General features: G+C 37.4%; 1 protein-coding gene across 1 annotated transcript in view; it reads left to right on the top strand.

Annotated features, from left to right (window-relative positions):
* LOC118747614 (synaptic vesicle glycoprotein 2B) overlaps positions 1 to 21,421 on the top strand; it is a gene marked incomplete at its 5' end in the record, with an annotated part of 295,474 nt that extends 274,053 nt beyond the window's left edge. The window contains 2 exon segments of the mRNA XM_036481666.1: positions 15,374 to 15,501; positions 21,215 to 21,421. Of these exon segments, the coding sequence (XP_036337559.1) occupies positions 15,374 to 15,501; positions 21,215 to 21,270 (184 nt within the window).
* Positions 21,422 to 25,451: the final 4,030 nt, after the last annotated feature.

Here is a 25,451-nt window from a genome sequence, read left to right on the forward strand (position 1 = left end):
ATATACACTTGAATAAGTAAAGAGGAAAAGAATTATAATAAAATTGTCAATTCACTGTGGAGCAAAGATAGAGAAGAAAATATGGTTTGATTATTTTTGTCGTTTGAAGAGGTATTAAGCGTAACCATGGAGTGCTAAACACCGGCTCTTGGTGTGGGTGTTGCACTTGTGCAACAGAGGGGAAGAGGGAGTGTGAAGACGCAACGACAACTGAAGTGAAATGACTGACTGACTGATAGACGGACTTTTGTCAGGCTTAGGGGGCGTTGTAAGAAGGGGAGGAGTCGCGACAACGCCCAAGGCTTCGCGTGGAGTTCACGTAGAAGAAGGGTAGGATGACTCCACCTGACAGGACGGGACTGGACCATTTCTCTATAGTGCTTTCTCTCTTTTCCTTGTTTTTCTTTGTTATTTATGATCATCCGCACTGGTATTTCTCCATATCACCAGGCACGATTAACTTATTGCTTCTGTAGCAACTACCATGGCAGGCGGAAATGACACCCCCCAACCGACGAGCTAGCTTGGGATGCAAGCGTGCCTGCATGCCGCCTCGCCGGGTACAAATATGCAGCTACATAACACTTCACCTAGAATTTCAACTTTTTATTTAGATTTTTTAGAATTTTTTTGAGTATGCAGATTGATAGCCCATTAGATTTTAGGGCAATAATGTGCAAGTTTAAAGGGGCTAAAGATTCGCGTTGATTTTAAAAATTTTTTTTGTAGACATTTGGTAGGGGGTCGGTTGTCGAAAATGCTAAATTATGTTCTGCTGAAAAGGAACATAGCAATATTTCAGCCTCTTTTGCGTTCATTACATTTTCAATGAAGTCTTAAAAAGTCTCCTACTTTTTTCTGACCTTTTATGCTGCTACAGCTTTTCTGGTGCTTTTGCGAGCGTGCGTGTTGCAATAGATCAGCTCCTGATTTGGCTTTTAATATGCAATTGCAAACATTGCAATAAGCCTCGTAACCTCAAGTGTTTACACAACCTGCCTTTGAACACCGGATCCTTAGTCCAAGAATCCAAAAAAACGCGCTTACGCTTGGCATGCATCGTATTTAAGTCATCTGTGTCCAAAGAATAAATATATTTTGAAGCAGCTGCTGCAAAACACAAAGCTTGTAAAGATTTATTAAGAAAATAATTCAAAATCAGTTCTACTTAGAAGATTTAGTAACAGAGAAAAGTTACTAGGAAGTAAAAAAACGTAATTTTTTACACAAAAAAACGTCCAAACGTCAGCAGGATACAAAAAACGTCCAAATGACGTTAAAAACGTCAACCTGGAAACGCTGCATACAGATGCAATTCGCGCAAAATTTTCTGTTTCCCCCCCGGTAGGGTGGCCAGATGCGCTAATTTAATCAGTACATGTGCTGATTTTTTTCCATTGTACTGATTTTTAAGAGCCCGAAATCAGTACGCAAAATCTACTGATTTTTTGAGTTTGTACTGATTTTGTACTGATGTTTACATTTAATAATTACTTTTGTAAATTGGTGTAATTGACATTTGCTTGAGGTTTATATGTTCAAAACAATGATTTTTGACAACTCATACGTGTGAGCAGATTGAAACAATTATTAAAAAGGTGTCAGCTTGCAATTGTTTCGTTTCCTAGGATTTCGCAAAATAACAAACTGTTTGGATTTAACCCAACCCAACTTCACGATTTGCAGGCTTTACAGGAAAAGCTGGTTTCGCCATTACTAAATTTATGAAAGGTGGTGGTGAGTTAATCATATATTAAGTACACTGAGAGGATGACAATAAGAGATAATGTTTTGATTATAATTAAACATCCACTGAGAAATCGGCTGTCAGTATGTCAAACTTAAGACGACTACTCCTACGGTGCAATGTAAGTTCTAAAAATTTGGAAAAGGTGCAAACTGAATGTTGTATTTTATAAGCACACCAACTAAATATGTTTTAAATTCGTAGCTTAAAATGTGAAAGCAGATTCTGACTCGAGCTCGTCCTCTACTTAATTTTCTCAATTTTTATAAATTTTCTAGAAAGTTTGAGACTTCAACTCACTTGTTATAGAATTAACTATATTTTTATAAAAAAATTAAATTAAGTAAGGAAAGAAAAAAATTTCAAAACCTGTCAATACATTTTACTACTATTTTCGTGAGCACAGCTGTGCATACATACGTAATACCTTTGATTTGTTTTAAAGTAATGAATTTTTATATTGATAATACTATATGTATTTAAAAGTCTATTCGTTATTTTTTGTTAAATTAATGGGATGTTATTTGGTTGTTATATTGTTAATAACGAACAAGTAAGAAAGTCTAAGTTCGGGCGGAGCCGAACATTAAATACCCGGCGCTGGTATTAAATATATGTTTTTCACCTTTCCGAAAGCTACCGCTACAAGGTAAGCCGGGGTGTATCAATTTTGAGAAAATTAGCGTCCTTAAATTTCGAAATATTGAAGTTTCAAGATTTCTGAAATTTACAGTTATATGAAAAGCGGAAGTATTTTTATTCCGATTTCGATAATTTTCAACGTTTTGCTTTGATGTGGCAAGCACAATAACCATACCGAGTTTGGTAGAACGGCTATCGAGATCATAAGTGGGCGGTGCCACGCCCATTTTCCAAAATTTTATCATAAACGTATTTCTTGGTAAAGAATTGTTGCTGTAGGCGTGGTTATTGTCCGATTTTAAAAATTCGGCCATTTCGTATGTAATACCAAGGTTAACAACTGTGCCAAGTTTGGAAGAAATTGGTGCAGCGGTTAGCAAGATGTGCACAGTGGGCGTGGCTACGCCCATTTCCCGAAAATTTATATATTCTTATTTTTCGTCAAAAATGTATTGTAAATATCAATTTTGAGTGAATAATCTTTAATAGTTAGCCCATTTTCAATACCAACCTACCTTGGATAAAAGGAAACCTACATACCAAATTGCGTTGAGATATCTCAATTTTTGCTCGAGTTATCGTGTACACGGGCGGACGGACAGACGGACGGACAGACAGACATGGCTTAATCGACTTCCCTATTCATTCCAAGTATTTATGTATACATTTGTCTATATCTATCTCGATTCGTTTTGCCTGTTACAAACAATCGGTATGTGAGTTAAGTTATAATACCCATGCGTACAAGAATTTTGGCATAAAATAAGACAGTTATGAAATTTTTTTAAAATGGGCGTGGCACCGCCCGCTTACGATGCAATGCTGTATCTCTGCGGTCCCTTTACCAATTCCCACCAAACTCGGTACAAACATTGCTTAGATCCTTACTAAGAATTGAACATTTTTGAAAGGAGACATGAACCACGCCCACTTCCCATATAACGGTAATTTTCAGAAATACGAAAACGGCGATGAATTAGTAACTATTTCAGCTAGTTTACTCAAAATCGATATATACAATGACCTCTCAGCAGAAAATGCTACATACTTAGGAAATTTTTTGGGAAAATGGGCGTGACACCGCCCACTTACGCCTACATATGTGTATCTCGTTAACTAAAGTCGGTGCATTTATCAACCTTGGCTCAAAAAGTGATATGTTGAAAAATTTTGAAGTCGACCTAAAATTACCGTCATCTTCCATATAACGGTAAATTTAAGAAATACGAAAAATTCGATATTTCTATAACTAAACACGCCAACTTACAACAATTTCTTAACAATACACAATATTATTGATTTTTGTAAAATGGGCGTGGCACCAGCTACTTACGACTACATACACAAGTGTATACTGATAGCCCCCTTATCGATTTCCACCAAACTTGCTCCAATTATTTCAATATCTCATATATATCGAAACTGTTTGACATCGGGAAAAATACTCTTGCGTAAAAACGATATTTAATACCTGTGCCGGGTATCTACATATATGTATAAAGATCGGTTTCTCCCGAACTTATACTTCATTGTATGTGTGTGCAAACACGAACCCTGGTTTTGTGAACAAATCGAAAAAGTTTAGCCGCGTTGTAAACAGCGTCGTATTACAAGTAATTTTTAGCAAAAAAAACCCGACTTGAAAAAAAATATATATATGTATATATAATTCATGATCCAATGATCGGATCTAAACCAAATTAGTATGGGACCACCTCTGAGACACTACCTTTCTACCGGTTGACGTGGTCCAAAGTTATGCGGTAACATACATAAAAAAAAAATTAAAAAAAAAATATTCCGACGAACTGAAAACCTCCTCCTTTTTTGGAAGTAGGTTAATAAATCTAGATTCAACTAAATCGAGTTTTGTACCGTTTTAAAACTCGGTTAACAAACTGGGCGTACATCACCGAAACCATAAAAATCTAAATTTACATAATTTTTTTTACAAATTTTGGAAAAATCAACATTTTCATCAAAATCTTAAGCATTTTATTTGAATTTCTAGAAAAATGTTTGCTACGCAGTTTTATATCCAAATTTTAATATAAGAAAGTGCAAGTTTGAAGTTGCTAAAAATCTGTTTTCTTTTCGAAAATTTCTTTATATCCCACATATAAAGATTTTCTAACATACTTTGTATGGTTGGAAATGCGTAGCATTGTCAACAGGGAACAACTATAGAAGTGGGTAAAAGTATCGATAGTAATAGAAATAAAAGCTATCGATATTATCGATAGCGCTATCTATAGTTTGACAACTATACTCTACGGTAGCGATGGGCACATACGGGCAAAATGCCCAAACGTGCAAACCGCGGGCAAATGTGCAAACCGTTGGGTCGATGAGATGAGGTAATTATGCCCGGGGGGCACAGAAAATTTTGCGCGAATTGCATCTGTATGTGCGATCGGAATGAGAGAACAAGTATATGTGAGTACTCACGAATGTGAGACCCCATGGCTGCCAACTTTCCTAAAAGCACCAAAACTTTGGACAAATCAAGACATCATACATACTTATGAGTATCAAAAGATTTTCGTATCCAGACTAAATAAGCACTGAACATGGCGGGAAAGCTATTCTGATAGTATTATATAGTTGTCGAATATTTCTAGGCATCTTCGGCTCAGCTAGTATGAAAGAAGCTGCATGTATGCATATATATATATATTTAATGATTTGAAGATTTTAATTTTTAACGATGCAAAATGAAGTGTATGTATATACATTTTGATTAAATCAAAGGTGTGTATTTAATTTGACAGCACTTGTGCATATACTTTATTTGTTTTTCTTTTAATTGCAGGTATGGACATAAAAGTGCAAATAAGTTTTGCATTGACTACATTTTACAAACTCCAATGAGCTCAACAGTCATGAAAACGAAGACGACATTCTTATGACCAATTTTTATACCCGAGCGCACTTGTGCACAAGGGTATATTAATTTTGTTCACATAACGGTTGTTTGTAACAGCCAAAACGAATCGAGATAGATATAGACAAATGTATACATAAATGATCAGGATGAAAAAAGAAGTCGATTAAGCCATGTTTGTCTGTCCGTCCGTCTGTCCGTCTGTCCGTCCGTCCGTGTACACGATAACTCGAGCAAAAATTGAGACATCTCAACGAAATTTGGTACGTAGGTTTCCCTCAATTCAAGGTAGGTTGGTATTGAAAATGGGCGAAATCGGACTGTAACCACGCCCACTTCCCATATAACGGTAATTTCCAGAAATACGAAAACTGCGATATTTTAGTAACTACTGAAGATAATTCACTCAAAATTGATATTTACAATAACTTTTAGACGAAAAATAAGAATATTATAAATTTTTGAAAAATGGGCGGAGCCACGCCCACTTATGGTTACATGTGTATATCTTGGTAACCGCTGAACCAATTTCTTCCAAACTTGGCACAGTTATTGGTCTTGGTATAGCATACTAAATGGCCTAAAATTTAAAAAATCGGACCATAACCACGCCCACAACCCATATAACAGTAATTTTCGGAAATACGAAAACTGTGCTATTTTAGTAACTACTGAAGATTATTCACTCAAAATTGATATTTGCAATAAATTTTAGACGAAAAATAAGAATATTGTAAATTTTTGGAAAATGGGCGGAGCCACGCCCACTTATGGTTACATGTGTATATCTTGGTAACCGCTGCACCAATTTCTTCCAAACTTGGCACAGTTATTGGCCTTGATACAACATACTAAATGGCCGAAAATTTAAAAATTCGGACAATAACCACGCCTACATCCCATATAACGGTAATTTTCGGAAATACGAAAACTGTGATATTTTAGTAACTACTGAGGATTATTCACTCAAAATTAATAATTACAACAATTTTTACACGAAAACTAAGAGTGTTATACATTTTTGGAAAATGGGCGTAGCCACGCCCACTTATGGTTACATGTGTATATCTCGGTAACCGCTGCACTAATTTCTTCGAAACTTGGCACAGTTGTTGGCCTTGGCACAGCAAAAAAAATTGCCGAAAATTTTTAAAATCGGACGATAACCACGCCCACATCCCATATAACGGTAATTTAGAGAAATACAAAATCTTCGATAAATCAGTAAATATTGAAGCTAATTTATTCAAAATTGATGATTGCAAACAATTCTTTACCAAGAAATACGTTAATGGTAAAGTTTTGGAAAATGGGCGTGGCACCGCCCACTTATGATCACATATATGTATATCGGTAACCGTTTTACCAATTTGTACCAAACTCAGTGTGGTTATTGTGCTTGCCACATATAAGCAAAATGTTGAAAATTAGTGAAATCGGACTAAAATTCTTCCAAACTTGGCAAAGTTGTTGGCCTTGGTACAGCATACTAAATGGCCAACATTTTTTTTAAATTGGACAATAACCACGCCCACATCCCATATAACGGTAATTTTCAGAAATACGAAAACTGCGATATTTTGGTAACTACTGGAGATTATTCACTCAAAATTGATATTTGCATTTAAACTTTTAGACAAAAAAAAAATAATATTATAAATTTTTGGAAAATGTGTATATCTTGGTAACCGCTGCACCAATTTCTTCCGAACTTGGCACAGTTGTTGGCCTTAGTACACCATACCAAATCCCCGAAATTTTTTTAAATCGGACAATAACTACGCCCACATCCCATATAACGGTAATTTAGAGAAATACAAAATCTTCGATAAATCAGTAAATATAAAAGCTAATTTATTCAAAATTTATGCTTGGAACAATTCTTAACCAAGAAACACGTTTATGATAAAATTTTGGAAAATGTTCGTGGCACCGCTCACTTATGATCACATATAAGTATCTCGGTAACCGTTCTACCAATTTGTACCAAACTCGGTACGGTTATTGTGCTTGCCACATATAAGCAAAACATCGAAAATTATTGAAATGGGACTTAAATTGAGGCCGCTTCTCATATAACGGTAAGTTTCAGAAATGCTTGAAACTTCAATATTTCGAAATTTGAAGACGCTAATTTACTCAAAATTGATACACCCGGCTTACCATGTAGCGGTAGCTTTCGGAAAGGTGAAAGTCATATATTAGATACTTGCGCCGGGTATTTAATTATCGGCTCCGCCCGAAATTAGACTTTCTTACTTGTTGTTTATTAATCTAGCGGGACGGCAGAAACATATTAGCATATTAGCTGTTTTGTAATTCACTTTTGCATTGTCAGCGTTCAGTTGGTCACAAATTTTCAAAGGGAGGGGTTGTTATTGCGCAGAAAATTTTTCGTTAGGAATTTGCTTGGAAAAAAGGACAATCATGCGCAAAACAACCTTTTCATATGACGGTTTTCTACCGACTGAGCCAAGTAGCAGCGCTCGGCTCTCTTATTTACGAACACATGCCAGGGATGATAAATAGGTTTTTGAGTTTTGTACCAAATGGCCAAAAAAAAAGTACTAAATCAGCCGAAAAAGTACCAACATTTAAAAGACCATACATACATATAAACACATATGTTTTTAAATTAGGTAAATATCTCTATTGGTACGTGCGTTTAACATCTCCAGTAAAACATATCCAGCAACAAAATTTCCGTGAAATGTCATCTGTTATCTCACAAGAGGAAAATATCCAGTATAGTTTGCAGCAATTTTCAAGCTATCCGAACAGCTGCTCAAATTTTCGTTTAGATTCAAAAGTGTAAACAGAAAAAACTCTTCATCAATCTGCAATTCAGGCAACCGGATCACTGTAGCGTTTTCCAAGCACAGGTAGCCGCAATACGGGAGGCTTCGGATTGTTTGCTCTCTAGTGTAACCCATTTTATGTAGGTGAATATCTATTTCGACAGCCAAGCAGCTCTTGGACCCTTGTTGGTTCGTTAGAAAACGGTGAGGACTGGTAGTACTTCCTTATCGACCGCATCGGATAACTACGCTATTAAGCTCATTTGGGTTCGGGTCATTGCGAAATCATGGGTAACTGCGTAGCCGATGAGCTGGCAATACAGGGAACCCTTGAGAAATTGCTCAAGGTCTGGGTGCTCCGCTGATCTCTTGCGGTCTCCTTCTGGACAGATGGGCATTTAGGCAGCTCAGCATGCGCTGGGCAAAGACCTTTTAGATGCAAGGTGGCTAAGTCCTTCTGACCACGTGTAGACCAGGGGCGGTCCAAGGAGCTCGTGAGACTAAGAAGTTCTCACTTCTTGTGAGCGTTCTAACTGGTCATGGCGTTATAGGTAAGCATGCAGTAAGGCTGAATATCATCGATGATCCTTACTGCACCAGCTGTATGGTGAATAGTGGTATGGAATTATCTCAACACCTGATGCTCTGGAGTCGTGCCTTTGCGAAACTGAGGGTCAAGCACGTCGGGTCGCATTTCTTCCAGACTCTCGATGAGAATAGATATAATTCGCTTAAGGAGCTTCGTGGTGAGCACGGAGCATTTTTCCTACAAGACGCTATATATGTCATCGTCCTGTTCCTACCCGCTCACCCTTTCCAACTTTCCCATGTCTTTCCCCCTCCTCTTCCCATATAACAGCATACGTATGTTGAGTGGAGTTGTACTCTAAGTTACCAATACAAATAAATATATCAAGGTAATCAAAAAAAGCGTACGTGTTTATTAAATGCATGTAACACAAAAACTTTACAAAAAACAGTTACGTTTAACGCAATCGAAGTTTCACAAAAAACATTTTGCAAGAAACACCACGTATTTACTTCTATGAGGTAGAAAAAGATGATAATATTTTCATCCACAGAAATTCCAATTTCCAAGTATACACAATGGTATTGCGAGAGAATTTTTCGTAGCGCCGTATTTTGACAAAATTGTATCAAAAACGTCGATGTAGTACCAATGTACTTTTGGAATTCAAAATGTACCAAAAAAGTACAATTGTACCATCAATTTCATTACTGACACACGCGCAAGCAAGATCGTCAACACGTTATTGTTCGCCTGTATGAATTAGCACATACTATTTTTTACATATGTATAATCAATTTAAACTTTATTGATTTATTAATAAAAAAAATTAAATTGGTCCGTATTTCATGATGTTGAATTATTTTTAATAAATAGACTACAAATATGGTTAGAAATTGTTCCTTTATAAACAAAGAGGTGAATATAGTAGCCTTTGGCAATATACATTGCATAAAATGGGTTAATATACATACACGGCTATTGCTTACCCTTTCGGTTCTAAATTTTTACCCCGCATCAAGCACCTGCTTGTCCGCGCTGCTGCGCGCGAGCTGTTCTGCCGCCCATCCCTACTCTACGGTTCCATGTTTTTCCTGAAACCCAAACTGATGCTGAGGTTTGTATTGTTTTGCGCTAGCATGTGTTTACATTTTTTCAGGAGTAGTTTTTCGAAAACTTTCCAGAATACAAAGATTAAACAGATTCGCTTGTATGAACTACACATGTGCGCAATACGCTTAGAAGTATTCTCCTCAAACGCGGGTGTTGATTGTCCTTGTCATTGAAGTTGACATCCCTATTCTGCAACTCTTTCGTATTTGGATTTTGCTACGATTCGTAGAAATAGTATGCTGCAATCCGAATCGTATTTTCGAACTTTCGAAAGTAAGCTTTTTTGCGTAACTTTGTACGAAAACAAAAATCTGTGTCGGAGGCGAGATAAAAGATGTAAATCGATATGTGTTTGCAGGAAATATTAGTCTTTTACATTTAAACAGATAAATTTGCCTTTCGCATATACGTATATTTTTATCCACTGCTTTATATAAACGAGCAAAAAAGAATCTTTGGTGTCCCTTATCGAGAAACTTGGATTCGGTTTAGGTATTTTACACTGATTTTCGGTTGTTGTGTCCAAACGCATAACCCGAATCCAAAACTTTAACATACAAGTGTAACCAAGGGATTAAAATTTTATTTAAAATAAACGTTTAAAATTTCCGACCACTAGCTTATTAATAAATTTGGTTTGCACTATGCACTTTTTTGGAAATTTCGTAGTGGGTTCTGCGCAAAAATGTTGTGAATGGCGTATACCTTTGACATGCGGAACCCCCTCTTCTCCGGCAACACAGAAAGGAGAATCCTACTTAGTAAGGGTTATAATCCCTATGCGCGGCCGAAGGCAGAAGCAAGCGCAACAAGTGGTGGACCTAACGAAGTGCATATTTTCAATGGCTTGGAAGAAGCTGTTATTGCATTAACTGGATTGAGAACCAGTTCTTCCGGCATAGGAGGAGTTCTGGCTTGTGGTTCAGCAATTCAACCAGAAGCTGGCATAGATGCGCATAGATCTTTGTGAAATCCTTTCCATAGCGCGCTCTTGCTCCGCTGCTATAATTGCAAATGCAATAGAATCCATCGTTCTCTTCAAAATGTGTAAAATCAAAAAATTTTACTATAAATAAGCACTTCATGAGCGTTTTTTTAATTCCTTTCCACTTTGTTTTCCTTCATTCAGCTGTCTTCGAAAAACAACTGATAGCTGGCAATTCTGCATATGTTTCCGCAAGGGTTGCAGCATGTGGATTTTTCGGTTTTCGTAGCGTAGCTACGAATTACGAATTACGAAAATTCGGGTTCTAGATTAAGGAGGTGAGTGTGCAGCGCATACAGAGAATCAAGAAACAGCAATGTACAAAGCCATTGTGTACTGTTGAATAAAAACAATAGTGACAAGAGTGCAATTAAAATACTGTACAGTGTACAGGGTTGGGCAAAATGCACAAAATCGAAATTTCCACTGCCACTAGGGCTTTAGTGATAGTGCATTTCAAATTTCACTACCACTATATGGTAAGTGGAACTGCATTCCAAATTTCACTACCACTATATAGTTAGTGGTAGTGTGTTTCAATTTCACTACCACAATATGGTTAGTGATTGTGCATTTCAACTTCACTATTACTGTATGGTTAGTGATAGTGCATTTCAAATTTCATTAGCACTACATACATTACATGGTGAGCGGTAAGGGACGAAAATTTCACTATTACTGTAATATTTAATAACCATTTCCTTACAACAGGTTTGCTCAAAAATGTGTACCGCCGAAGCGATTTTGGCTGAGTTCAACATAGCTCGCCAGTGGTTTCTCTTCTATGCCAACTGACGCCAATTGGAAATGCCAAGTGAAGCTAAGTCCTTCACCATACTGTCTCTCCATCGCAGAGAGGACCTCCCTCTTCCTCTGCGATAATCAACGGGTTCAGAGTTGAATACGTTCAGAGCAGGAGCGTAGGAGTTCATTCGAACGACATGGTCAAGCCAGCGCAGCCGCTGTATTTTTATTTGCTGCATTATGTCTATGTCATTGTAAAGCCCGCACAGCACATACATAATTCCATCGTCTGCGGTACTCGCCGTCGCCAACGCCTAAAGCCCCCTAAATCTTCCGAGAAATCTTTCTCTCAAATACTCCAAGAGCCTTCTCATCGGATGTTGTCATTGTCCATGCATCTAAGCCATATACCATCACATGAGTGTCTATAGAGTGTGGTTTTTGTACATCGTAAGGACTTTACTCCTTAATTGCCTACACATTCCACAGTATTACTCTTTGGCAAGAGTGATTCTTCGTTGAATTTCGATGCTGACACTATTATCGGTGTTAATGACGGTTCTCAAGTAAAGGAGATTCTCAGTGAAAGAGAGTCGCCCTCTCCGAAACCCCTTTTGATAGCAAACGTCCTAGAGATATCTTTCCCAATTATGACGGAGCTGGTGGTATTGCTCAACGTTATTTTATACAGCTTTATCAGTGACGAGGCGATGCCAAATTCAGACATCGCAGCGTATAGCCAACTCCTTTTAGTGCCATCGAAAACGGCTTTGAGGTCGACAAATAGGTGGTGAGTGTCGATATTTTTCTCGCGGATATGTTCCAAGGTTTATCGTATTGGGACGAATTAGCGCTCCTCTACATGGCAGCTGTAGTAGACGTCGCAAGGTCCCAGACATATTTTGCCTTGTCTCGTCCAACGTATTTCTTGGGTGGCGGTGATGTCAGCTTTTGTCCTTTATTTCATAAAGTCAATGAACAAAGTTCTTACTGACTATTTAAAACTAGAAATTTGAAATTACAGACAGAGAAGATTTTGAAAACTTAAACATAAACAAATTAACAAATATCAGAATAACAAAATACAATAATGTATCAAAGAACAGAATATAACAAAGAAATAAAAGACTTTTTGGATAATGAGAAATCATGGCCGACAGAATTCAATATCTCCTTGAATTCACAGACAGCACGCGACAGAGGAGCATTCCTTGAATAATTAGTTTTGACTTTATCCGGATAGAATTGATTAAAGTTGCGTAGAGTTCTCAGTGGAACAAGAAAATTGATATTATGCAACAAGGAGGGGCAGTCAGCAGTCCCATTAATTATATCAAATACAAAGGAAAGCGAAAGAATAGTTCTTCTCGTTTCTAGAGGCTGGATATTAATAAGAAGCAAACGTGAATTGTAAGAAGGTATAGGATCATCGAATTTCAGAGAACGAAGAGCAAATTTCAGGAAAACCTTTTGCACACGTTCAAGTCTGTCAATAGAGAATTGTGAAAATGGTCTCCAAATAAACCCAGCGTATTCCAGTCCAGATCGAACAAAAGATGAAAAAAGCAGCTTTAGGGTGTAAGGGTCCGCAAAAGTTTAAAGGTTTGCCGTGGTCGTCATCCAAGGGAGGGTCTCATCCGAGGCTTTGTGCTTATTTTTGAAGCCTGTTTTTACAACCCATTGTTGGGGCGGGGATGGTTTCGCAACCGAATACACGTTTATATAGCGAGCCGCTTGCTCCAAGACAGCTACCCGCTTGTGGCGGCACCAACTGGAGAACAGACGCTGCAGACTTCTGTGAGCTCTTACACCGAATAAGTCGTAGTGGCCCCACCGAAGCTCCCCCTCTTTATGCTGTGACCCAAGGCTCAAATCGCGTTGGTTACTGCATCTAGGACCGGGGGTGCTCACTTTGCCCAGAATGCGTGAACAATGACGCAAGAGTATAGACGTGCAACTGTAACTGCATACCCGGCATAACGGCTATACCCCATTGCACACCACTACCATATAGTCGTAGTGAAATTTGAAATGCATTTCCACTAAGTGCATATTGGAAGCGAAACCAATTTGTCAGTACCACTATGCACTTAGTGGTAATATATTTCAAGTGCGTAGTCTTATTGCATTTCATATTTAGTGCAGGCTAACCCTGAGAAATACATATATTAATATCAACATTTAAGGTCTTAAAAGCCCGCTGTAGATTTCATATGAGCTCGGATGGAGTAAAAGCTCTCTCTGAGCATCACTGATTTAAGGTCAAACCACACGGCTACTTCACTACAGCGGAACTACGTGCCACAGAACGACATTTTGGCTAATATGTAGGTCCACTTTGCTGTACAGTGTCGTGTTGTGCAGTTCCGCTGCAGCGCAGTATGGTATGTTCCATAAGAATGCATGCAAATAATATTTTGCTGTGCAGTGGTAGTATCTTTAGGCGCAGTAATAACGATGCTCATATTGAATACAGGACCATCCAACAGCTTGTATGTATATGCATATCAATTGGAAACTACCACCGATGAGGTAGATTTCTAGGCTAGTTCTTTGCTATACAATCCCAACTATATTGTGTCTTAAAGCATAGACAGACGGTAACGCTGATCCTGATTAACGGCGCAGCTGATATGAACAAAACTATATCTTGGCAGACGGCAGTAGTGTGGATTGACTGTAGAATTTTAATCTACTAATTATTTTTAATGCATTCAAGTATAACTTATAAAATTTTTAAAAATGTTTTTAGTTAGTTGCTGACTTTTTTTATAAAATTAAACTCTAAAAATGTAGATTAACTAATAATAAAATAAATAATGGGAAATAAAATAAAGCAAATGAAAATAAAACAAAATAAAGTAAAATAAAATATAAAAATCAAATAACAAAAATAAAACCGAGGATCGAAATTGGGTGCTACGGTAGCTATTACCGCTCGGCTACCGCGGATGCCAAGCTCGGCTACTTTGTTTGATTACTTGAGCAATAGATAAAATCCAGCCGTTTTGGCCCTGCTGTAATTTAAAATTCCCCTGATCTGCATTAATGCCGATCAACTGTGGTTAATTCTCGAGAGAATTCAGAATTAACGATTTGATCCGGATCAACGCGTCCGTCTGCCTGTGCTTTTAGATAACTTTTTGTATAACAATCATACTGAACTCTGTATGCATTTAAACGAACGCTGTGCAAACGCAACCAGCTGCGTGATTTTTGTTGTTAGTTTTGTATGGTAAAATGTCTAAAGCGCTTGTCAAGTGAATGGGGGTATTAGGGCCGTTTGTTCAATGTCCGGTTAACACAAACCGAAGGTATATGCTCCGGTAAAATACAACGACTGCTTTGTCGGTCACATGTCATATGCATGATGTCGACAACGTCGATAATGATGTTTAACTGGGAGGTAGTGATAACCAGACATTGGACAAAAGGCCTATAGTGCCGGTTACTCGATGTCTGGTTAACACTAATTAAAGGTTACATATGTTATGAAGTCAATCACGTATATAATATGTAACCAAAAATAAAAATTTAGTGACTAAAAGCATGGAAAAAAACAAATCAGCAAGCTATAAATTTTTCTTGGAGTCCCAAACCCATATATGTAATACTCCTATATTGGCAGTAAGAGCTAGTACCGTCCGAAAACACTACAGTACAGATATATCAATAAACACGTACGAAAGAAAAGGAACACATACGTTTATAAATAAACATGTACACAACACATATACAAAAACTGCACTCAAGTACACAATACATTAACAAAAACAGTACTAGACTGTCTCGCTATGATTTCGGAATGCTTACACATTGAGAAGTTAGCTTACTGCCAATATAGAAGTATTACATATATGCCCAAACCATGCAGTTTTCACCTATTTATCGATACATTTTTTTCTTATGCCATTTACATATATATATATAGATCACTGGTCGTGGCAATAGCTATGATGTTTGGACGTTTGGGCGCTTTGTCTGGAAATATGCTGTTCCCTATATTCATGGAAATGGGTTGTATACAACCGTTTTTAATGGTGGGTTTCGTAATATTTGGTAAGTATATAATTCCCACATTGGTATGGTCCTTAAAAAATATCAACTTTCTACGTACAAAATAAAGATATCCACAAAAATAGAATGATTAAAAAAATGTTAGGGGTCGCTACTATGGTTTGAAACAAAATTTAATTTTCTTTATTTAATTATAATTTTATATGAACAAGTTTCAATAATAAGTTAAGTTAGTCAAATTTCAAGTTAAATTTTTTTCTAAATTTTGCGATTTTAAAAATATTATAATCATTATCGCGGAAGCGACAAAATTAGCCGGACAAAATTCATAGTAAAATTTTGAGATAATTCAATATGGTATAAGTTAATCACCGCTCTCACAACTGAAGAGAATTCGGACATAAATGGATAGGAGCTTTATGAAAAGCTGAAACCGAGGCGAATTCATACCAGCTGGTGGTGCCGCTAGGCAGCCCATAAAAAAAAGCTTCTTCTTATTTGACACTACAAGCGTTTATCGGTTTGGGCCGAGACTAAAAAGCTTCTCTACTGAGCGAATTTGCGCCAGTTGATTATCCCGAGCGCAGACAGGTCCTTCTGCACTTGGTCCTTCCATTGCGTTCGTGGGCGCCCTTGCTTTCATTGTTCACCCATGGGGCGGAGTCGAAGGAAGCGCAATCGCTGTATTTTTATGCCCTTAACTATGTCCATGTCGTTAAAAAGTCGTCGTCCACGAAAACAGGGTCGTATATTTTGCGTTGAATAGTTCTCTCGAAAGCCCCCAAAGCCTTCTCATCTTTGTTCGCCATCGTCCAAGTTTCTACGCCATATAAAAGGACGGGCACGATGAAAGATTTGTAGAGCGTGATTTTCGTTCGTCAAGAGAGGGCTCTGCTTTTAATTGCCTACCGAGCCCAAAGTAGCACCTGTTGGCAAGAGTTATTCATCGCTTGATCTCCAGGCTGACTTGTTGGTGGTTTTTACGCTGGATCCTAGGTAGACGAAGTCCTTAGCAGCTCTTATTACGCTTTCCAGCATCAGATTGAAAAAGTCGCACGAGAATGAATCGCCTTGTCTAAAACCTCGTTTAGTCTCAAACGGCGCGGAGACGTCCTTCACAATTTAGACGAAGCTAAATGTTGTGCTCAACGTCACTCTACATAGCCGTATTAGTTTTGGGGGGGATCCCAAATTTGGACATGGCGTCGTACAGGCATCTCCTCTTCGTGCTATCAAAAGCAGCTTTAAATTCGACAGAAATATGGTCTGTGCCGATTTGCTTATCTAGTGTCTTCTCCAGTATTTGACGTGCTGTGAAAATCTGGTCAATGGTGGACTTACCAGGTCTGAAGCCACTCTGATAAAGTCCAATCAGCTGGTTCATGAACGGCGTCAGTCTTTCACACAGTATCGTCGACAGGACCTTGTATGCAATATTAAGAAGGCTTATTCCGCGATAATTGGCGCAAACGGCGGGATCTTTCTTCTTGTGGATTGGGCAAAGTACGCTGAGATTCCAGTCTTCGGGCATGTATTAATCAGGCTAAATTCTACTTAAAGGCTGGTACATACGCCCCACCAACTCTTCGCCACCGGCTTTGAACAGCTCAGCCGGTATACCATCGGCTCCGGGGGCCTTGTTGTTCTTAAGCCGCTTAATGCTGTTCTCACCTCGTCTTGCTCGAGTTGAGGGACGTGAGCTTCGTCCCCATACATTGGTTCGGGTTCTCCTCCATCAAACGCGCCACCTGTGTCGCCATTAAAAAGCATTGAGAAGTGTTCCCTCCATATCTCAAGTGTATACTGGGCATCTGTTACTAGATTTCCATCTTCATCTTTGCAGAAACTAGCCTCGGTCTTAAAACCATTTGATTGCTACCTTAGTTTCTGATAGAATTTTCGAGCCGCATTCCTGTCTGCCAGCATCTCAAGCTCTTTGCACTCACGCCTTTCTGACCAAAACAAATTTCCAACAAATACATCATTTTGGCAATCAGTACAACCGCAGCGAAAATCTAACTTCGCGGGTAGCACCACCTTATATTATTTCGCCTAGGTTGAAACAATTGTGTCGTATTAAACCTGCATTAGACGCTCTTGAATTTCATCAAGAAAAATGTCTCCGATGTATTTCCTAATGTTTGGGTTTCTCTCAGGATTCTTTTGACTTTGTCAGTGACTGTTGTCAGAAGAGCGCGAAGTTCTTCGAAATCGAAGCTCATCAAAGCGTACCTAGTATCTACTGTATCCCAAGAAAGATTAAACGCTTTGCTATCTTATCTATCGAAAACGAGATTGCTACTCAGATTAACTTGTCCAAAACTATCGAAAAATTTGCTCAAAGCACGCAAAATAAAACCCATGTATTTTAATTGATATCAGAAAATTTTGATTATATTCAAAATTGGAATTTTTTTATTTCGACTATTTCTGCAACTGATGATTGTATAAGAAAAGAAACCGAGGTAATAAGCATTATCAAATGGCGCTTCGTTCCATTTACGCCCGTCATTGCGAGCGAGCGTCATTGCTGCTAAAGCCAGCCCTGGTTGTGTACCTACACTGACGAGCATAACTGTAACATGGTTTAACCCTTTTTGTTTCAGCCACCGCTATATTTCCAAGTTCTAACGACTTTCATCCTTTTGTTGAATATTCTTGTGGGTACATCCCTACTCCCTCTCTCATAATGATTTGAAGTCAATACAACAACAATAAAAAAACCAGCAGACAAAAATGTAAATTAAGGCAGATGTTACAGTTTTGCACTCACTCTCAGTTTTGCATTTGACAGTTATCTTTTACTTAGTTGGAAGTCAGATGACTTTTTTCTATATTGTTATTTATTGAAGAAGTGATCACCAGTAAATAACATAGTTAATCAGGAACCATAAACGCAAATAATAGATTTACTGCGGAAAGGCGGAACCGCACGAAAAGTGGCAAAAAATTTTGGAATTTTCTGCTTAAAAATGTTAAGACTTAGAAAAAATATAGCCTAAAGTGTTCCCAAGGACAAAGGAAGTCTGTTAAAACATATTACGGTACGATATCTTGTGAACTTAGAAGCAAGTAGCGATGCAGCCACTATTACAGAAGCGCTTAAGGTATTAAACTTTAATGCAAATCAATAGACCGCGGGGCGAAGAATTGCCAAATTGAGCGCAAAGGCACCATAAAGAAGAAAAAAGCAAATTTGATCATAATACATGTGCGAGTGTGGCAGCATTTCGCTGCATCGCACGAAAACCGAACCGTTGCCTATTGGGATATATTAGGCCGTTCAGAATGCAATAAAAAACATATTTTTAAGTTTCAACTGAAGGTTATTTGGTCTGACAAGACTAAATTAATCGCTTTCAATCAGATGGCCGGGCATGGTATTGGATCAAAAACCCAAATTAAGCCTAAGCGCATCATGTACTGCAAACTGAGAATCACAGTGGTAGGATCTTAATTGTTTGGGGTTGTATTTCAAAAATTTTGTTGGTCCGTTAGTACGCATTATGCGTAAGGAACAGTATCTGTTCATATTTCAACAAAATTAGCAAGATGTGGTCGAAAAATGAGAGTTTCTGCTGAAAAATCACGCAAAACATACTGCATTTGTTCGCAAAGACTGGATACAAAAGCAAAAATTTGCTAATTTGAAATGACCTCCACAAACCGCGTATATGAATCTCATCGAGAATTTGCGAAATCAACTAAAAGCACAGCTTAATAAGTATCAAAGTCCGTAAAATCGAGTACATGAGCTGTGAAAGCAAACTAAGGATATACCTCCAGAATTTTTACAAAGATACAAATAAGGTATGCCAAAGCACATCCAGGAACTGAAACAGGCAAAAGAGTACTGAACATTGTGTTAGTAGTCCTTTTTTTTCGTGAAAATTGTTAAAAAGCTCATAAAAATATATGAGTGCAAAACTGTAACATCTGCCTTAATTTACATTTTTGTCTGCTGGTTTTTTTATTGTTGTTGTATTGACTTCAAATCATTATGAGAGAGGGAGTAGGGATGTACCAACAAGGATATTCAACAAAAGGACGAAAGTCGTTAGAACTTGGAAATATAGCGGTGGCTGAAACAAAAAGTGTTAAACCATGTTACAGTTTTGCTCGTCACTGTATGTACATAAATACACATAAGTGATTAAAATACTTTTGTGGAACTAGCCCACCGGTAGGATGCCGGGTAGTAGCTCAATATCCTGTATCCGGCCGCATAGTAAATTTATGCCAGGTGTCCGGCAAACCGGCGAGCTACCGGATATCCATTACTTCCAGGGACCGAAAATAGCAGTTATTTTTTTATCAACAGTTAAACTTGGCCAGATATTTGTAAATCCGAAATAAAAGTCCTTTCCGGATAATAAGCCAACCGCTTATCCAAATTAAACAAATTTGGTTACACATGAAAGAGGACTGAAATAGCTTTTAAACATAAATAATGAACGATTACAAAAGAAATTCATATATCTAACGCAAGGTTTGTTCTATGGTAATTAAATAACATTTTTTATTGAAATACTTACTAGCAGACCCGGCGAACTTCGTCCCGCCCAACATAAATTTTTGTATTGAAACATTTTGGTCCAACATTTTCACCAACAGTTCACGTTCATGATTTTCAGTGATGCATTTATCTTATAATATTATGGTTTGGTGGTTGTCAGAAGGCATATTTCCATTTCCGTCTTAAATAACCTAGCAAAAGTGTATATGCATACAAAGACACGTAATAGCTTCAGTGCGTTTGAAAGGCACCACGCCCCTTTTAAAATAGCCCCAATTTTTTCTAAGAGTATGGGATTGTTTTCATATATCTTCATACCACGTTCAAGTAATCTACCATGAACACTTTCGGAGATATGGAGTATGAAAAATTCGTTTTGCATGGGAGGTCCCACGCCCCATTTTCCAATAGCTCCAATTTTTCTTCATGACTATGCGACTGATTTTATATATCTTGTACATACCAAGTTCCAGTACTCTACCATGAACACTTCCAGAGATATGCAGTATGAAAAATTCACTTGTATGTGAGGTGCCACGCCCCCTGCACCTAGCGGTATTTATTTATTCAGTTAGATTTTTATATATTAGATTTTTCAACAGCTGGCTTTCCTCTAAACATTTCGGTTTTAAAGCAATTTATTTAGTCCTCTTTCATTTTTTACATTCACTTTTGTTTCGAACTTAAAACTATCTGGCCAAGTTTAACTGTTGAAAAACAATAACTGTTCTTTTCAGTCCCTGGTTACATCTTTAGTACATATGCCTTTACTCAAGATACTTTACGGTGCGCTCGGATAAGAGATTAAGATTAAACTTGCATCCATTTGCTGGAATAAATGCCACTACAAAAACGTTTGCTCCTTTTTTTGAAGTCTTTATTTTTATAAGTTTTAAAATGAAAATAATAAACATTACAGTCAAAATAAGAGGTACTGTAGCTCATCGCGAAGGCTATCGAAAAACATAGTTTGTAACGGTTTCTGCTAATTTTAAAGTTAAAATAAATGTTTACTGGAGTAAGGTTAAATAAAGATTTTTTACGATGAGTCGAGGAAGATTTTCCGTCCAAAATTTTTACTATGGTCTGGATTAGTTAGAAAAGTTATCCAACGAAGAGCAAAGTATAATCGAGTTATCTTCTAACCGCTTCCACAGAATATTTGCTTTTTTATCTCAAGTAGGAACATAGCTACCAAATGTGTATTTAACAAAAAACAAACATTATTTTTTTCCACAGCTGCCAGTGCTTTATCTTGCATTTTACCAAGCGGAAAAAAACTTACTCTTACGTAAAAATGAAATGCTGTGGAAGTCAAGGTGTCACCATTATTCTTAATGTACTTACTATGCAAACATACATATGTATGTATATGTATATGCATATGTATATTTTAAACTACTCCAAACAAATGCAACCAATTTTTATCGTGTTATATACTTAGAACATATGTATGTACGTCACACATAGTACATAAATAAATATCAAGAATGATAGAATATTTACAAGATTGCGCATTCCCGACGGCGATGACATTTCTCAACTAAAAGTCAATTATCTTAATATTTCATTTTTTTCGAAACACGTTTTAAGTATAAGATAATAAATATACATATAATATAAATATATATATAAGTATAAAATAAAAATACACTTTAAAAAGTGCATGTAAAACTACTACTGTAAAAGTGTATATTTTTCAACCAGAATCTGTGTAAATATACGCACAAGATGTTCAAGATTTGATTTTAAACATGAGATGTTTAAGATATACACATAATTATGCACATGAAATGTTTAAAATTGCAGAGATTTTGAAAGTAAAAATACATTTGCTACTAATAATAAACATTAAGTGCTCATATTTACTCCATTTTAAACACTTTATGTGTAATTTTGCTCTACGCGACATATTTGATATGTAAAACTAAACTGGCAGTGTTTAATTTTATTACACGGTGTGTAAATTTGCACACATTAAGAGAGGATACTGGTTACCTCTTTTTTTATTCGAAAATTTAAATAACTTTTTTTTAGAGCAACGTTTAAATATTTTATGTATAAACTCTGAAATTATGAACATTAAGTGTTTAGAATTCAACAAACAAATTTAAAATTTGGTTCGCGCCACACGTAGGGTATGTAAAAGTAAACAAGCAGTGTTTTATTTAATTAACACATTGTGTAAATTTGCATTCATTAAGAGAGGAAACTGGTTACCTCTCTTAACATGCGTAAGTTTAAAAAAAAATCTTTTGGGTGTATATGATTCAGAAAGGGAATTAAAGAAAATTTGAGAAAGGTAGTCTATGTGAAAGTATTAGTGAATTTCAGTGCTTTTAAATTTTTTTAGGTTTGGTTTACCTTAAGTGAGAATCGTCAAAATCTGCGAACCAAAGTAGCGGTTTGCGGAATGCGCCACCTTTGTTCGCTACATCGTGAATAAATATAGTATGAACGTACATATGTCAAATGGAATGTAAATGTAAATTAAAATTAAGTGTACTTGAATGTATGTGTGCTCTGTAATACATACTTCAAAAAAGTTATAACAATAAACTCAGTATAAGAAGGTGCAAGTTTGAAATAGTTGGGACTTACCGTTGATAAAAAATAATCGAAGAAAATTACTGACACCGTACACAACAAAAAAAAACCTTTCAAAAAATCAACGGTCAGTTCTACTTACTGAAAACTTGCACTTTATTCTAGTAAATCTCAATGGGCTACAAGGTTGTTTTTATTATTATTATAATTATTTATTTATCATAAACATTTTAAATAAATAAAGTAAAAGCACGAGCAACGTACGCTATCGGTTATTAGGTTGTTTTTATTTGTTTGTTATACTTTATTGTTTATAAAAAAGTAGCGGAATTTTTTTTCATTCAAAATCCTTATTTTTGCGAGCGCTAACTGAAAAATTAAGATAGACGTCTGAAATCCTATCTCCTTCTTCTTCTCTATTGGCGCTGTAACCTTCTAAGCGGTTTTTGGCCGAGTCCAAAACAGCACGATAGTAATTTCTCTTCTGTGCCAACTGACGCCAGTTCGAAATGTCAAGTGAAGCCAAGTCCTTCTCCACCTGGCCTTTCCAACGCAGAGGAGGCCTTCCTCTTCCTCTGTAACTAGCATCGCAGCCCGCGTTGAATACTTTCAGAGCAGGAGCGTTTGTGTCCATTCGAACGGCATAGCCAAGCCGCTGAATTTTTATTCGCTGCACTATGTCTAACTATGTATATCGTTGTAAAGCTCATACAGCTTATCGTTAAATCGTCTGCGGTATTCGCCATCGCCAACGCGTAAAGGTCCGCAAATCTTTCGCAGAATCTTTCTCTCGAAAATTCCAAGAGCCGCTTCATCAGATGTTTTCATTGTTCATGCCTCCGCGCCATACACCAGCACAGACATGATGAGTGACTTATAGAGTGTGATCTTTGTACGACGAGAGAGAGGACTTTACTTCTCAATTATGTTAATGCTGGTTTCCAAATAAACGAAGTCGTCTACTTTTTCAAACTTGTAACTGTCAATAGTGACGTGTGTATCAAGACGCGTATGCTCTCGATGTTTGTGTGATGACAGGAGACACATCTTCGCTTTGTCCTCGTTCACCACCCCCCAACCCATTCGCTTTGCTTCTCTATCTAATCGCGACAAGAAAGAACAGACGTAGGTCTTGTTTTTACCGATAATATCGATGTCGTCAAGGTGTATTAAACAAGGTGGTGTTGGGGCGACAGCTGAGTTTTTCGCCGTGGAGGCTATTACGTCAAAATGATGTGTTTGGTGTAACTCATAACAATGACAGTATGGATATTAGCGCATAATTTGATAGTGTAATTTTTTACTTATATACGGCCAACACCACCTTGTTAAATACGCCTTGGATGTCGTTGGCATACACCAGCAGTTTTACGCTTTTGTAAAGTATTTTGTCTGAGCGGTTCAGTTCAGCGGCTCTTTTCATCCTCTCCAACAGCAGATTAAAGAAATCCCACGAAAGGTTGTCACCTTGTCTAAAACCTCGTTTGGTATCAAACGCCTCGGAGAAGTACTTCCCAATTATGATGGAGCTGATGGTATTGCTCACCGTCATTTTACACAGCCGTATTAGTTTCGTGGGGATACCAAATTCAGACATCGCGGCATAAAGACAACTTCTTTTCGTTCTATCGAAAGCGGCTTTGAAATCGTCAAATAGATGGTGTGTGTGATTTGGCGTATTGTAAATACCTGATCTATGGTGGATTTTCAGGTCTAAAGCCACACTAATAAGGTCCAACCAGTTCGCTCACGGTGGGCTTAAGTCTTTCACACAATACACTCGATAAGGCCTTGTAAACTATACTTAGAAAGCTGATCCCGCGGTAGTTGGCGAGAATGGTGGGACCGCCTTTCTTGTGGATTGGGAAGAGCACATTTACCCCCTATTATGAATTTTCATACGATAGATGATAAACGATTGCAAGCGTATCGTATGAAATTAGTTCTCGTATTATCATTTTCATACGCCCCACAGTGGTCGGAGAAACCATGTTTTATATATTTATTTATTATTAATCAACAACAAACAGGATGTTTACATACTATATGATAGTTAAATACAAAGACCTTATGACAAGAGCCTTACAAGTAGATTCTTAAAAGTAGACTTAGATTATGAGAAATCAAAGTCTAAGGAAGAAGAATATGCATTAAACTGTGCTAGCGTCCTCCTAAAAGGAGCATTCATCGCATAGACAGTTTTAGCTTTACCCACGAAAGACAATTCATTACAGCGGAGAATGCGTGAGGGAACATTAAAATTAATTTTCATGAGCAGGTACGGACAATCTATTGATCCCGCACAGATATCAAAGACAAAACACATCGACAACATAGCACGCCTAGACTCTAAGGACATGAGGTTTATTAGTAAGCAACGAGAGCGATAGGACGGAATGGGATCTACAAAATTCATCGAGCGCAAAGCAAAGCGCACAAAGGCCCGCTGATCAGACTCTAATCTATTAACATGGACTGCATGAAACGGTCTCCAATCGAATAACGCGTATTCCAACCTGGACCGAACTAAGGACGAGTACAACAGTTTGAGAGTATAGGGATCAGAAAACGAAGAACAGTTTCGACGAATAAAGGCCAACATAGCGAACGATTTAGAAACAATATAATTTATGTGAGTTGTGCAGTTGAGCTTGAAGTCAAAATAGACGCCCAGGTCTTTACATTTATTTCCTTTTTGGTTGTTGTTGTTTCCGACAGGGTGGGTATATGATGTATTATGGAACGAATTTCCGTCATCCCTTGTAAAATTTGGTTTGGAGACAAACCGGTTTCGGCGTTGTGCCATCTTCAGTGTCATTTTTCGTTCTGCATAATTTTTGTTGGTTGCTCGTATTTATACTCCTTGTTAACTACCTCTTTCTTTTGTTAGGTACGTCTTTTTAGTTTTGCAGTGTTTGCGGTACTCAAT

Source organism: Rhagoletis pomonella, unplaced genomic scaffold (genome assembly GCF_013731165.1).
Source record: "Rhagoletis pomonella isolate Grant_MI unplaced genomic scaffold, Rhpom_1.0 Rhpom_scaffold_00001, whole genome shotgun sequence".
In the NCBI taxonomy this organism is placed as follows: domain Eukaryota; kingdom Metazoa; phylum Arthropoda; class Insecta; order Diptera; family Tephritidae; genus Rhagoletis; species Rhagoletis pomonella.